Consider the following 15,369-nt stretch of genomic DNA (forward strand, 5'->3'; position numbering starts at 1 on the left):
AACAGGAAGAAAGAGAAAGAAGAAAACAGGATGGAAAAGATAACGAAATATACATAGAAGAAGAAAAACAAGAACAGAAACAGAAACACGAAAGAAAATAACAAGAAAATAACCAGCGGAAAAAAAGAAAAAAAATAGAAAGATGGGCAATAAAGAACACGAACAATAAAAATAATCGAAGAAGAAGAAGAAGGAGGAGGAGGAGGAGGAGTAGAAAAAAGAGGAAGAAGAAGAAGAAGAAGAAGAAGAAGAAGAAGAAGAAGAAGAAGAAGAAGAAGAAGAAGATCAGAGAAAAAAATAGAGAACTCGAAAAATTAGGAAGAAAAGACAAACAAGAGGAAAAGAGAAGAACCGTTGAAAAGGCAATTCTTCCCGACAACCAGAAGAAGAAGGAGGAGGAGGAGGAGGAGGAGGAGGAGGAGGAGGAGGATGACAATGGCGTGATTACATTGTGCCGTAAGTTGTCCAATAGGAGATGTTAAGCACGAAGAAGGCGAAGGGGAAGAAGCCACGGGAGAACTTGTCAATGTAGAGAGCAATGTCCTTCCCTGTGCAACGGTGGACCACGTACTGAGGCACCCCGGGACTGTGGGATCTCATACGACTTCTACTGCGACTCCTGGCTCTGGTGCGCGAGTGTGAGTACCCGTTCAGTCTCCCATCATCCGACTGACAGTGAGAAAACGAAGATTTGTTAGAGAAAATGGGTAATTATTTGAGATAAGTGAAAATTAGGAAGTGGTGAGCTTAGACTGAATAGGGAATGCTTAGAGAATATAGAAAAAAGAAGTGTGAGTCTCCCATCATCTGACTGACAGTAAGAAAACGAGGGAGTTATTACAGAAAATGGGTAATAATTTGAGAGGAGATTAGAGGTTAGTGGAAACTGGGAAGTGATTAGGAAAAATGTGAAAGGAGTAAATATTGATGTGCTAAGATGGAATAGAGAATACGTAGAGAAAATAGAAAGGAGAGAAGTGTGAGTAATTTGAGATGGGACTAGAAATAAAAAAAAAATTGAGAAGTGGGCAGGAAAAAATTGAGAAAGGAATAAATAAGGAGTAAATATTGGTGTAGTTAAATGAAGCAGAGAATACTTGGAGAAAATGAGAAAATGATGAGACAAAATGAGGAATAATTACAGGATAAATAACACATTTTCAATCTGTTCATGTTTACCACCATCACTGACAGGAAGAAAAGGAGGAAAAAAAAAAAAAAGCTCATGACTCATCTACATCTTTTCTTGCACATTTCTTTACAGGCCGAAAAAGAAAAAAAAATAAGAAAATGGAAATGATGTATGATAGACTTAAATATAACGCCTTTTCACTTTGTTTTAGTCTATTTCCGCTAGTGAGGGAAAAAAGGAGGAAAAATCAAACGAAAAATAGTCAGACTTAATCATTTGTAATTTTGTATGTTATCTCTCTGTGAAGTATGCTAAGAGGTGCATAAAAGTCAAAGAGTGCAATAACCAACCTAATTTATTACATCTTAAAGAAAAAAAAAGTAGGAAAAGAGTTCTAGTCTACTTAATGAATTGAAGAAATGTGTAGTTTTTTTTTTTTTTTTTTCTCTCGCTGTTGCTCTCATTGCTTGTTGCACTGATTACACCTCGCTGAAATGAAGAGGGTCAGTGGAGCGATGGCCTTGAGTGGTGTCAGTGATTACGTAAAGCTTCCCAACCTCTATCAAACGTTATCTCCGTGAAGAGAGAGAGAGAGAGAGAGAGAGAGAGAGAGAGAGAGAGAGAGAGAGAGAGAGCGTGAGTATGTTTTCTTTCATTAAATTAGGAAAGAGTTTAACCCCTTGAGTACCATGACGCGTTTTCATATTCATTCTGCTTACTATTTGGTGATTCTATACAGCTTCAGAAACTCATATGGGGGATTAAAATAGTGAAGACTGTAGCCATTAATCTACTGACCTCCATTGACCTCCATAATGCAAATAAAATGGTCTAATCGTACACAAATCTCAAGGTAAAAATGTATTCCAGTATTGAAGGGGTTAATAGAACGAGTGAAAAAAACAGCGCAAGAGTTAATGGCGGAGTCTTAAAACTAATATCAGAGAGAGAGAGAGAGAGAGAGAGAGAGAGTGGGAAAAACCTAGTACCTCACCTTCTTCTCATCCAGGTCAGTGAGATCCTCCACGGAGTAGCCAGTCATGTCCTTGCTGAGCGGCTCGGCGTCCATGAAGTAGTTGACCAGCCCGAACTGCAGCAGGGAGGCAAAGACGAACACGGTGCAGGAGGACATCCACACGTCAATGGCCTTGATGTAGGACACAGGCGGCAGGGACGACTGGGACTGCTGATTCTGTGTGGCTGGGGAGAAACGGGCGAGAGGCTCCTTGACTTGCTTGGGGTAGAAGCATTTAGCTGGAATGTTATGGCTGGGAACATTTATCAAGAACGTTGTGGCTGGAGGCATTTAGCTAGAATGTTGTGGCAAGAGTTATTTAGCTAGAATGTTGAGGCTAAAAGCATTAAGATAGTGTTATACCTAGAGTTATTTAGCTAGAAGATCGTGCTTAGAATTATATGTTACAGCCAGAGTTATTTAGCTAAGATGTAATAGCTTAAAGTATATAGCTGATTAGGATTTACGTTTATGGATCTTAGATGAATGTTATGCGTAGTTATATTTCGCTACAATGTTACAGTGAAAGTTATAAGTAGATTCAAGTATACTGTACTTATTAAAATGTTATAATTACCTGTATTTACCTGAGACGTTATGAATCGATGTGAACTTTATGATTACCCGCAGTGTGTTATAAGTAGTCATTTAGTCATGGAATGGGGCAAAGTAAAGTATAATGTACCTTAATTAGAATGTTACAAGTACCTGTATTTACCTGAGACTTTATGATTCGATGTGCACGTTATGATTACCGACAGTGTGTTATAATTAGTCATTTGAATGTTACAAGCTCGAATCGGCTAAGCTGTTTGAGGTGTGTGAACAATATTGCTGGTGTGATAACGTGAGGCAATTTGTAGTATAGCAGAGAGTTTAGAGCATGAGTAGCGAGATAACCTTTTGATGACTTAACAAATATTTCCCTTCGGTATCTATAACTCATCGCACATTGTATTTACGCTAATCTGTAAATATTTGTCGCATGAAAAGAGAAAAGACTTATTTCTCTATCTCTTTTCTCTCTCTTTTCTTTCCTGTCTCTACGCAAACCACTCTTACAGAACTACCAATGTATTTTTTTTTTTTTTTGTGCTAAGCTTTTGTGAATATTTGTCCCATTAAAAGATAAGACTTATTCCTCTATCTTTTTTCTCTCTCTTTTCTTTCCTCTATCTATACACAAACCGTTTTACTGGGCTATGAATATTAAAGAAGGATAACCATAGCAGTAAAACAACTAACAAAAGAGTAACGAATACTTTAAAATGCTTAGATAACTTGCAGTGCTGAGACAGGTGTGCATAATCAGCCCTGGGAATTCAAATAGACCGCTATCTTGACATTTAACTAAAAAAAAAAAAAAAAAGCAAGATATCTTAAAAACCAGTTATCCCATCAACTAGTCTGGCAATAAGGTAGCCATTCAGTCATCCACGTCCCGGTGATGCGATAAATATAGAGCTACAAGTAAAAAAAAATTCGAGTAAGTTAATAAGATAAGCCAGACTGCCATTGGTAATATTTAGACATTTGCAGACTTACAATCACAGACAGACAGACAGACAGACAGTTGCACAATGGGACACGCAAAGAGGATAACGCGAAACGCCAATCAGACAAAGAAACAGACAGACAAGGCAACGCGAAGTCCTAGAGCATCATGGATATGCATCCTTGTGGTGTGCATGATGTCAAGAGCGCGAGGTGAAGCCCTGCATGACGCGCCACTGCTATAAATGAACCCTCAAGGATACTCGCCATGCATAACCAACCTTGGCCTTCCAGATAAGGACTCGTTATATCAAAGTGAGATATTATGTTTTTTTTTTTTTTTTTTTCAACGTCTCTCTGTATTGCTTCATTGTGTATTCTTCCCACACTTTCTTTTGTTTGTTTATGCATTTTACATTGCATTAGGATTTATTGGCTGACTTGTATTTTTCTATTAAATTACATTACTATACATATTTTTTCTCTCATATTTATTCATTCATTCATAGATTTTATAATGTATTAAAGTTTATTAGTCAAACGATAATCCTTCGTCGTGGATCATTATAAACATGAATCAAATGAGTGTCCCCCATATTGTTCACTGACAAAAAGTATGTACTGATTTACTAACATTTGTACTCCCTTATCGTACGCCAATCACAAGCATAAAATTGTATTGCCGCATCAGTTACGCATACAAATCAAATGAGAGTCCAAACACGTCAAGGAAATAAAGGTATCATGTCTTACAACACAAAGAAGAGTTGAGATGCGTGCTATAAATAAATGTCCACGTACCCAGAGTCAGCAGGGAGGTGACGCCGAGTGTGACGCGGGCTGGAATGGCTTCAGGCTTGATCCAGAAGGAGATCCAAGACATGACCACCGTGATAGCCGAGGGCACGTATGTGTGGAACAGATGGTACCCGAGGCGCCGCCGCAGGTTAAACACCACCGCAAGGCACGTGAAGTTTCCTGGGAAAATGATAGGTAAATGAATAGAGATAGATAAGTAGATAAATGATAATAATGATAATCACAAGAATAAGAAGAGAGAAAGAAAGAGAGAAAGAAGGATGAAAGAAAGAAATAAGAGAAAGAAATAGATAAACAAATAAAGAGAAGGTAATTCTAGGAGGGAAGTCCGTGAAGAAGTCGAGAAAAACCCTCTTGACAACCCCGCAGTGGCCTCTGCTAGATAACAAAAACAAGAAACTAAGGGAAGCTACAAGAATCCGTCAGGCATACACGTAACAATCCCCGAACATGTAAAACAATTAGATAGAAAAGATAAGTCCCGTGATGGGAAATAATCGGGAGAGCTTTGACCAAATGTGTGTAATAGGCACCTGCACAGACATCCCTCCCCCCCCCACACATAATCCATCTCTTTACGACCTGACTTCTTCTAACCCCTTCATATTTATTCTGTTTACTATTTGATGATTTTCTACAGCTTCAGAAACTTATGTTGGGAATTGAAATAGTGAGGACTCTGGTCATTAATCTTCAGACTTACATAGACACTTCCTAATGTCAATAAAATGGTCTTATCGTACACAAATATCAAGATCCCAGCACTGAAGGGGTTAAGAGGGAGGCTTCAAGACATTTGTCCATGATTTTTGTCTAACTCTTGCATCTTTAAAGGAACTAACAATCAAGTAAGCGGTATTTTTTTTTTTTTTTTTTTTTACCTTTTGTTGCCCTTGGCCGTCTTCCTCTCTTACATAAAAAAAACCGTACCTCCTCCTCTCCCTCCCCCCCTCTCAATACACACCTGTGGAATATGTGAGTGTGCAGTCCTCCGTGTTGTTTCTGGAGATGTCAAGCTGCGGCAGTTCAATGTCAGGGTTCACCACCAGAGGGTCCGTCTCGTTCCATTTAAACACAAGGTCGTGAGTCGTATGGGACACTGCAAGAGCAACCACCACCACCACCACCACCACCGCCATCACTATCATCCCCATCACTACTATCTTTATCATCATAACTCTCTACAGGGACTGGCTACTAAGTGGGGTCTTTTCTATACTCTTTTTGTTGCCCTTATCCAGTTTTCCTCTCTTACATAAGAAAAGCACCATTCTTCACCATTATTTGTATATCACCACTAATATCACCATTCATCACCATTTTTTTTTTTTTATTATCACCTGAACCAACTCCATCACCATTGCTCTCTTCATCCACCGTCACTATTGTTATCACCCCCATCATTATCACCGTGACTTTCTATGCCCCATCATCATTACCATCATTATCACCATCATTATCACCCCATCATTCACCTTTATTATCACTACCAATGCAAACCTCCAAAATATCTGAACACAATATAAAAACGATTTACTCACAGCTTTCAATCATCATGGAGCAGATTTGGGTGTCGTGTGGGTAAGCTTCGAACTTCATGGCACAGGACAGCACAAGAGTAAGCCTGAGGAGTAAACAAACATATTAATTAACCCAAATTCTGGATGTTTTAAGTGTGTTTGGGATATTTCTAGAGTGTTTTTATTAGGTTTTGTATATCTTAAGTAGGTTTACAAGTTTTCGTGTTGTTTTTAGGGAGTTCTGTGTGGTTTAAGTCGATTTTGGGGTATTTTTATGGTGCTTGAATAAGTTTCGTATGACTTTTAAGAAGGTTTTTAAGTTCTCGGATTGTTTTGAGTAAGTTCTGTGTGTTATAAGTCTATTTTCTGGTGTTTTTTTCTTTTTATGGAGTTCCCTTGCACACTCACTTAGCCATGTAGAGCAGCGTCTTGTCGTGGTACAGCCAGAGGTAATGGTTGGGCACGGACATCTCGTGGAAGGTTACTTTCTTGGCGTTCTTGAAGAAACAGTCTGGCCGCCAAATGTTCTGCAGCCACTCCACGTCCAGGATGCGGTACTCCTCCGTCATGTTCTCCGGCAGGCGCAGGCGGTGGTCCCTCCAGCTCTGCGCCAGGAAGATATCAGCCACATAGGTCTGCCAAAACAAAACAGTTGAAGAAGAGTTAGTTATTCGCGTACTTCGTTTTCAGTTCTAGGTAAGTTTGATTTTGTCTTTATATTATTCTTCTTATCAATTTACTTTTCTTACTCTTGTTGTTAGTTTACTCATTTGTTTGTCTTTCATCCGTTCATAATTTGCTTTCTTATTTGCATACTTCGTTTTCAATTTTAGTTAAGTTTCAATTTTATCTTTCTTTCGGTGAAGTGTTCTTTTTAATCTTGTTACTCCTTATTATTCTTCTAATCATTTTACTTTTCTTACTGTTGTTGTTAGTTTACTCATTTGCTTGTCTCTGATTTATTCATAATTTACTTTCAGTTACAGGTAAGTTTTAATGTTCCCTCGGTTAGGTTGGCTGTCCTTTTTGTAGTTTTGTTATTCTTTCCTTCTTGTCAACCTTTTTATCTTACTATTGCTGTCAGTTTACTCATTTGTTTGCATCTAATAACCATAGCAATTATTTTCTCACGTTCTGACAATGACTATCACCTTTCCATCCCTCGTCTGTCTCTCACCATGGATTCCTCGTTGATGGAGTCCACGGAGAGCACAGTCACGTGGAAGTACACAATGGTGGCCTGCCCCTCGTACTTCGGTGGTCTGTTTTTGTCGTATTTCTTGAGCTCGAGTGGCAAGATGTCATGAAGCACCAGGCCTGTTTGCGCGCGGACTCTGAAATGTAAACAATAATATCGTCCTCTGTATATTGTCCTCCGAAATATAAACAATTTGTAATATGCTTTGTATTTTATCCTCTGTATTATCCACTGTTCATTGTCTCTTTGAATATAAACAAGGTACATTATCCACTCACAAACTCCTCTCCAGCAAATGTCTGTAATGTTTATAACGCCTAATTCTCTGTTTACCATGTTGAAAAAATTTAACAGATACAGTTGAGACGCTACATTTTCTCGGGTATTCTTAATGGTAACTATGGCAATTACGGACGAACACAAGCTGAAGAATTTTAAGGGATGTTTACCTCGGAAGGGATTATCGAAAATGTTTATTAACGCTTAGTTCAGCTTAACATGTTTTTTTTTTTTTTTTTTTTTTTTTTTAAGAACCTCAATAGACAATGTTCAAAATCAAACTATGATAATTCTGGACAAAGATGAAGTGAAGTATTTTAAGCGTCGTTCACCCGGAAAGGATTATTCTTTTTACCGTTCCGATCTTCCTAGCGGCAGTAATCCATCCTCTCTGTGTGAGTCAGTAACCAGCTTAGGGGAGACGTAATTAGATTTGGCGACAGAGAAGGAATACGCACTCTCTTTGTCTTACACTACACAATAAAAAACAAACAAAACAAAAAACAACGACACAAAGAAGATAACGGAAGGAGCTCAGGTAAAGTCCATTTGGTGGAAGAATGACAGAGAAAGACTCGAACAAATGATAATGTATCTTAAGCGTGGTCTTTACCCAGGTTCTAGGTGGTTGTATCAAAGATGCGCTTGAGTGGTGATATGGGCCCTAATATGGGTACCACTATAAATAAAATTGCCTGCGCCACTGATGGGTGGAAGCTTAACAGCGCTTCCAATACTCTTCAGATTACCTACAGGCGCTATAGGTTAGGACATACAAAAAGAAAAAAAAAACCAGAGAGGAGGCAAAGAATGAAGGAAGGCAATGCTCAATAGAGAAGTGAAGGATTGTTGGGGGCCTCACCTAATGCTCTCCTCCCGTGCGTTCTCCCAAAACCTATTCTCATCCTCGAAGTCATAAGTTGGGAGGTTAGCCTCGAGCTCAATCATCACGTGGTAAGAGGAGCGACACACCGACTGGCCGAACTCCTGCAGCTGTTCCCGAGGGTCTGACTGAAGCGGGGCCTCGTCGCCAGGAGGCCCCGATGTGCCGCATACTTCGTTGGAGGAGCACCCGGCCTCTTCTCTCCCCTCCTGGTGGTACACATCGAAGCCACTGTCCTTATCGTAGCTCTTCTGGAGGCGCGAGGTGAGGTCAGTAAGGTGGTAGGTCTGGTAACAGGTCGGGTAGAGGCGCGCGCAGTGGTCCAGCACTGAGTCGCTAAGAGTGATGAGGTGAGACTTGACCTCCGCGCTGCGTGTGGTGTTGATGGCCTCCTGCTCCGACGGAATGACGCTGTAGAGAGCCAGGCCGCCCTGCACCACTGACAGGTAGTCCAGGATGTGCCTCATGCGCTCCAGGACCAAGCTGTAGCCTTCATAATTGACGCTTATCAAGTTGACGTAGACCACCAACTGACGCAGAGGGTTGGTCGCCTCCTTCATCATGTCGTCGATGCTGTAGTGGTCAGTCAGCTGCATCTTGACATGTCTCGTGCAACCTCGGATTGTCTCTATCACCGCGTCGTCTGCCACGGTTCCGAAGATCAATAAGTTACGGTCTGGGTGAGCGTTCTCGCCTTGCGGCGCCTCGGTCCGTGTGAGGGTGTCCTCGCGGCCCTGGTCAGTCAACGCGAAACCTCCGTGGAACTTGTTGCGGAACTTGCGATTCTTGTTGTGTCGCAGCAGCGGGAAGGTTGGGAGGGTGTCCGGCAGGAGGCGCCTCGAGTTCTTGCCAGGCATGACGCTGCCGGACACCTGGTTGTACAGCTCCTCCGTGTGGCTCCTCTGGTGATCGAACCCTAGTACCTTGTGTCCCTTGGCCTTGGTGCGTCGCGGGTAGTTTCCCACCAGTGGGGACAGCATGTTGGTTATCAGGTCGCCGGTGTTGGCCTTGGATCCGCGAGTCTTCTCCGAGGCCAGTAGGAAGGGATGGAACTTCCCGATGAGGCCACGCAACACTCCGGGGGACGGCTGCCGCGGCCGCTGGAAAGATGGAATGAAGGGGCCGAAAGGAAGCTTGGAAGGGATGAAGGCTGGCACAGTTCCATTCTTTCCATTCTCATCTTCCTTCTCATTTTCCTCCTCCTTTTCCTCCTCCACTTCCTCGGTGCTTCCCGTCGTGTCTTCATTCTCTGTTTCCTCTTCCTCTTCCTCTCTCTCAAGGGCTCCACTTGCTTCCTCTGCCTTCGCGGTGCTATAATGCGGTCTTGTGGTGGTGGTGGTCGTGGTGGTGGTGGTAGTGGTGGTGGTAGTAGTAGGAGTAGTGGTAGTGGTAGTGGTAACAGGAGTGGTAGTGGTAGTAGTAGTCGTAGTAGTAGATCGAGGAGTTGGGCGTGGCGTTGTAGTTGTAGTGGTGGTAGTAGTGGGAGTCGTTGTGGTAGTAGTAGCAGTAGTTGTTGTAATAGGGACGGTGGTGGTGGTGGTGGTAGTGGTGGTAACAGGTAGTGGGGTTGAGGGAGGGGACTGGACCTGTGTGAGGGGAATCATAGAGGTCGTTACGGGAGTCTCCAGGTGGTTGGTCAGCTCCTCCCTGCGTGCTGAGGTCAGGTCATTGGGCATATCGTCTCCATCATCTTGCAGAGGAGGGAGATAAGAGGCTAAGGACGTCTCCCAGAAGTTTTCCTCTTCCATCAGCATCACTTCCTCTTCTCCTGACTCACTTACCTCATCTTCTTGATCTTCCCTTTCCCCGTCAACGCTGTCCTCCGGGAGGTACCCCTTGAAGTTCATTTTCCTGACGAAGGTTTCTGAAGGAAGGTTTTTGCTCAAGAATTTCGGCTTCGTGATCCTCCTGACTAAAAACTTCGGAATATTGGATCTGGAGGTGCCGTGACTCTGCCCCCCGTGCCTCATGTGTACCGGGGGCGTCTGTCCTTGCCTTCTGCCGCCTTTCTGGACTCTCCCAGTGGAGCTAAGACGGTTAAACTCCTCCTCCATGGTCTCTTGTCTCTGCTCCCAAGGATATCTCACCCTTGTTGAGAGGAAGTTATCTGGATCCGTAGAAGAGTTAGTTTGTGCCTGTTTGTGCCTGCGGTGGCGGACTCTCTTGGTGTGGGCGCCGTGTAGGTAGGCGCCAGAGAGGGACCTGTGCCTTTTCACGCCTCCCCCGCCACTCACCAGCATCGTGTCTCGCTTCACCAAGCTGATCACCACTTGCTCCACATTCTCCTCCAGTACCACCTCACTCGCGTTCCTCGCCGGGGATGTCACCGATGTAGCACTCTCATTTTCTTTTGTCTTAGTATCCCCTTCAACCCCTCTGAGAAAATGGTCACCTGATTGCTCATAACCGCTGAGCATTAGTCTTTGTGCATCTCTCTCCTCCTCCTTCGCCTCTTTGGCCATGTTAGGACAGTCCTTCGGGACGAGACAGTCATGCACCGCCGCCTTCACCACCTCGACCCCTGCGGCGCTGCAAAAGAGCAAAATGAGGTTATTCCTGGGTCAAGGCCCGAGACATGCAACTTCTTGAACACGCATTACATTACTTTGACCTTTGACCTCTGAATGACCCAGGATAACCTCATTTTGCTGCGCCAGGAAGTTGCACGTGCCAAATACGCCTCCCATATAAGGAAAACCACAAATGGGAGGCGCCGAAATACAAGAGAGAAGGTAACAAAAGAAGTTTTAAGTACAATGAAGGTGGTGATGACAGTGTAGTGGGCGCTCGGAGGGAGGAGGGGAGTCAGGGCAGCTCAGGACGGTGGGCTGGGAAGCTGTGAGTCCTGGAAGCTTTGGCAACCCAACCCAACCGTCTGGCTTAGTATTTTCTCACGTAATTGTGTGTTAGGAAGCCATAGAAAGACACGTTTAGGAAAGATAAATACACAAACGAGTGCCAGAGAGAGAGAGAGAGAGAGAGAGAGAGAGAGAGAGGTGGGGGAAGGAGGGTAGTACTTACCCAGCATTATCCTGAACGGGAGGTAGAGCCAGAAGGAGCCAAAAGAGACACAAGGATCGTAGGAGCCAAGTGCAGGCCGCTGTAGGAACCCCAGACGTCCTGCAAGGAAACTCCATTAACCTCTTGAGTAGCATGACGCTTTTTCATGTTCATTGCACTCACTATTTGGTGATTTTATCCAGCTCCAGAAACTCATGGGGGGATTAAAACAGTGAAGACTATGCCCATTAATCTTCTAACCTCCATAGACCCATCCTAATGTCAATAAAATGGTCTTATCGTACACAAATCTCAAGGGAAAAATGTGTTCCAGTATTGAAGGTGTTAAAAGTAATTCAATCTTAATAATCGAAAAAAAAATATCTTACAGGAATCTATTAATTATTTTCGCCTTTTTTCCATTATTTAAGAGAGAAATAGTAAAGTATTAAAGTTATCTATTGAAATTATTACTTTTTATCGTAATGCAAATGAAAAGTGTCAGTGTTCTGAAGAGTTTAAAAAGACTGAGCTCATTATTTTAGTATTTATTCAACTATTTAAAACTGAGCCAGCAGCAAATAATAAATGGATACAGCAGTCATTCATAGAAAAAAGCAACTTTGTTCATTTTCATTTGTACACAATGAATAATAAAGAGAAAAATATCTAAACTCACCAAGCCATTTTTTCTTTATTTTCTTGAGGATTTTTGGTGTTTATATCAACACCACTAACACACACTCATGTATATACACACACCCACACGCACGCACACACGCACACACTTCTGCGTGGTGGGGGGCGGCTGTGTCACGTCACCATTCTGGCCTTCGAGTCACCATCTGGCAGAATGGTGACTCATGGAGACTCAGGAAGGATCTCTGAGCGTCACCACTTGGATTGACAACTCATAGTAGACTCGTAGCCTCGTAACTCCTTCTCCTAGTGAGGTTCAGGTCGTCACTTAGGGGGGTAGGGTGAGTATAAGTGTCCTTGTGTGTGTTAAGGATGAGTGTGGGTAGTGAGAGAAGCTGGTGGCAATATCTAGTGTTTTAAGGCTGATTAAGGAAGTTTAGAGTAAGTTTTAAGATGGTTTACGGTGTTTTAGGGTGAGTTATAGTATATAAGGGCATTTAAAGGTATCTTAGGGTGACGTAAAGATCTCTGTAGTAGTAGTAGTAGTAGTAGGGTGGTGGTGGTGGTGGTGTTGGTAGAGCGATGAGGTGCAAGTTTTGGAAGTGTTTAGCTGTAGTAGAGTGGTAGTAGTGGATATAGTGACAGTAGTTATAATTATAACAGTAGAGGTAATAGGGTGACGGGGGGATGACACACAAGTTACGTTCCACCACTCGTTAGCGTGCTCGTCACCACCTCTGATCCACTACTGAGCTAACCTGACCTACCAAGCCACCGACAGACGCACACACGCACACACACAATAATTATTCTCCCTCTGTCTCCACACCCACCTCGACTATATGGCTTCCAACACCACCACCAAGTCCACCAGCACTCCACCGCACTCTCACTCTCATTTTCTTCAGCCACACACCACAGCACACCACCACAGGGTATAATACCTTGAGAAACCCCAGAAAAACCCACGAAAGGTGAATCAAAACCCTTACGTTTCTCATTATATGGTAACCGAATTAAGTTATCAGTCCTCCTTCCGTCAAAATGGATAAATACTTGTATGATAAAAAGAAAAAAAAATCGTACGTTCTTTTATCTCAAGGCCTCGGGTGTCGGGGGAGGGAGTCGTGTGTTGCAAAACGGATGAGGAAGACTAAAGAGTGACCTGTTCTCAGCCTCGTTATTGGATTGTGGACTGGAGGTAGCCATGGGTCGGGAGCTGTGTGTGTGTGTGTGTGTGTGTGTGTGTGTGTGTGTGTGTGTGTGTGTGTGTGTGTGTGTGCGTGTCTGATGAGCAGTGCATATGTCACCACCACCACTATTGTGTCATTACTACTACTACTACTACTACTACTACTACTACTACTACTACTACTACTACTACTACTACCACTACTACTTCTTCTTCTACTACGGCTATTACTTCTGCTGCTGCTACTACTACTACTACTACTACTACTACTGGAACTACAATGACATACGAAAGGATGTTGAAACTATTGCGAAGTTCCACAGTATATGTACTCGTACTCGGACTTCAATTGAGTACTAGACGAACTTACGATTACTTTTCAGTACTGTCGAGTACAATTATATAATGATAATAGTAATAATGATAATAATAATGATAATAATAATAATAATGATAATAATAATAATGATAATGACAATAATAATAATAATAATAATAATAATAATAATAATAATAATAATAATAATAATAATAATAACAATAAAAGAAACGTTAAGGTGTTGTGTGTCGCCTGACGTTGGTTATCAATGTGGGTGAGGTACACTGTACATAGTAGTAGTAGTAGTAGTAGTTTATTGACCACAATTTTTAGGATACATTGCACACACACACACACACACACACACACACACACACACACACTCGACTCACAATCGAGAGGGCCCGGATTCGAGTCCCGGGAAGCGAGGTAAATGGGCAAGCCTCTTAATGTGCAGCCCCTGTTCACCTAGCAGTAAATAGGTACGGGATGTAACTCGAGGGGTTGTGGCCTCGCTTTCTCGATGTGTGGAGTGTGTGTTGTGATCTCAGTCCTACCTGAAGATCGGTCTATGAGCTCTGAGCTCGCTCCGTAATAGGGAAGACTGGCCGACCATGCTGAATTACACACACACACACACACACAAAGATCAGTGTTGGAAATACGTTGATGGTACCACCATCGCGTCATCTACAAGTTATCAAAACGCAGTCCTGACTACAGCAGTATCCAGTCATCCCTCAGTTAACTATGTCACCATCAACAAGTGAGGCGGTGGCATAGTGGATAAGGTGGTGAGCGTGGGATCGGGCAGACGTCCACGAGTAGGTTCGAATCCCACCACGTACAACCTTAAACACTTTGACATTTGTCGAGTGGTTTAAAGTTACCTACATGTCACCATGATACCCAGGTTCTAGATAGTTACAACCAAGATGAGCATGGGTGGTGATGTGGGCCCTAATATGGGTACCACTATAAATAAAATTGCCTGCGCCACTAATGGGCGGATGCTGAACATCTTCAAGTGAGCCTACAGGCGCTATAGGCCTTACCGTAAAAAAAAAATAAATGACTATAAGACTGTAATCATGCATTTTAATCTAGCATCAAAACCAAGCCTCACATCACTCTCTAAATTAGGAGATCACACCACAGAATTATTATTATGAAAATTAACGATTTATCAATTCATACATCTTCTCATCAACTTACCGTTTATACGTGTTAACGACTCTCAAGAAATTGTGGGTGCAGCCAACGACATAGTAGTACAATTTTTTTACGCATCTATTTTACCCAGTCTATGTTATGCCTCCCATGTTTGGTTTCCCTTTTTAACTATTACACACACACACACACACACACACACACACACACACACACACACACACACACACACACACAAAGAGAAAATACAAAAGGAAGCTTTAGAATTAATCCTTGGCCCTCATTTCACTAACTATCAGGATACACTCACTGAATTGAACTTGCAGCCAGTATCACACCTCCACCACCTACAGTTACAGCAATTTGGAACCAAACAACTCAACAATCCAAGATACAGTCACTTCCTACCCACTGACGCCCCACCCACCGCCACAACGAGCAATTCGCCACCACAAGCTTGTCCCTATATATATCAGGCCCCAGGACCGACCGTAACAAGAAAAGAACCATTCCATAGCTATTGCCGAGCTTATCAATTCGTAATCAATTTTCTTACATATACTTTCAGATTCTTGTTTTTATTTGCATCCTAAGTACAAAATCCATAAGTATTTCATTTTACTCTTTCTAGCTTCATAATCACAAGGCGCACACACACACACACACACACACACACACATACACACGCGTGTCAGTTCAGCTGGTAGCA

The 15,369-nt window shown here is 42.5% G+C and overlaps 1 protein-coding gene across 2 annotated transcripts; it reads right to left on the reverse strand.

The window, feature by feature from the left end:
• Positions 1–245: 245 nt before the first annotated feature.
• LOC123510227 lies at positions 246–12,783 on the reverse strand. Of its 2 annotated transcripts, XM_045265178.1 has the most exons (11): positions 12,676–12,753; positions 12,020–12,285; positions 11,362–11,460; positions 8,320–10,869; positions 7,158–7,314; positions 6,389–6,615; positions 6,002–6,084; positions 5,425–5,559; positions 4,443–4,619; positions 2,127–2,332; positions 246–669 (listed from the first exon to the last, which is right to left on the reverse strand). In XM_045265178.1, the coding sequence occupies exons 2-11, from the start codon at positions 12,025–12,027 to the stop codon at positions 445–447; spliced, it is 3,867 nt and encodes a 1,288-aa protein (XP_045121113.1). In that variant the 5' UTR covers positions 12,028–12,285; positions 12,676–12,753; the 3' UTR covers positions 246–444. The 2 variants fall into 2 exon arrangements, with proteins under 2 accessions (XP_045121113.1, XP_045121112.1); XM_045265177.1 differs by having other exon boundaries at positions 12,020–12,783.
• Positions 12,784–15,369: the final 2,586 nt, after the last annotated feature.

The sequence above is a fragment of the Portunus trituberculatus genome, chromosome 28 (genome assembly GCF_017591435.1).
Source record: "Portunus trituberculatus isolate SZX2019 chromosome 28, ASM1759143v1, whole genome shotgun sequence".
NCBI classification, from domain to species: Eukaryota; Metazoa; Arthropoda; class Malacostraca; order Decapoda; family Portunidae; genus Portunus; species Portunus trituberculatus.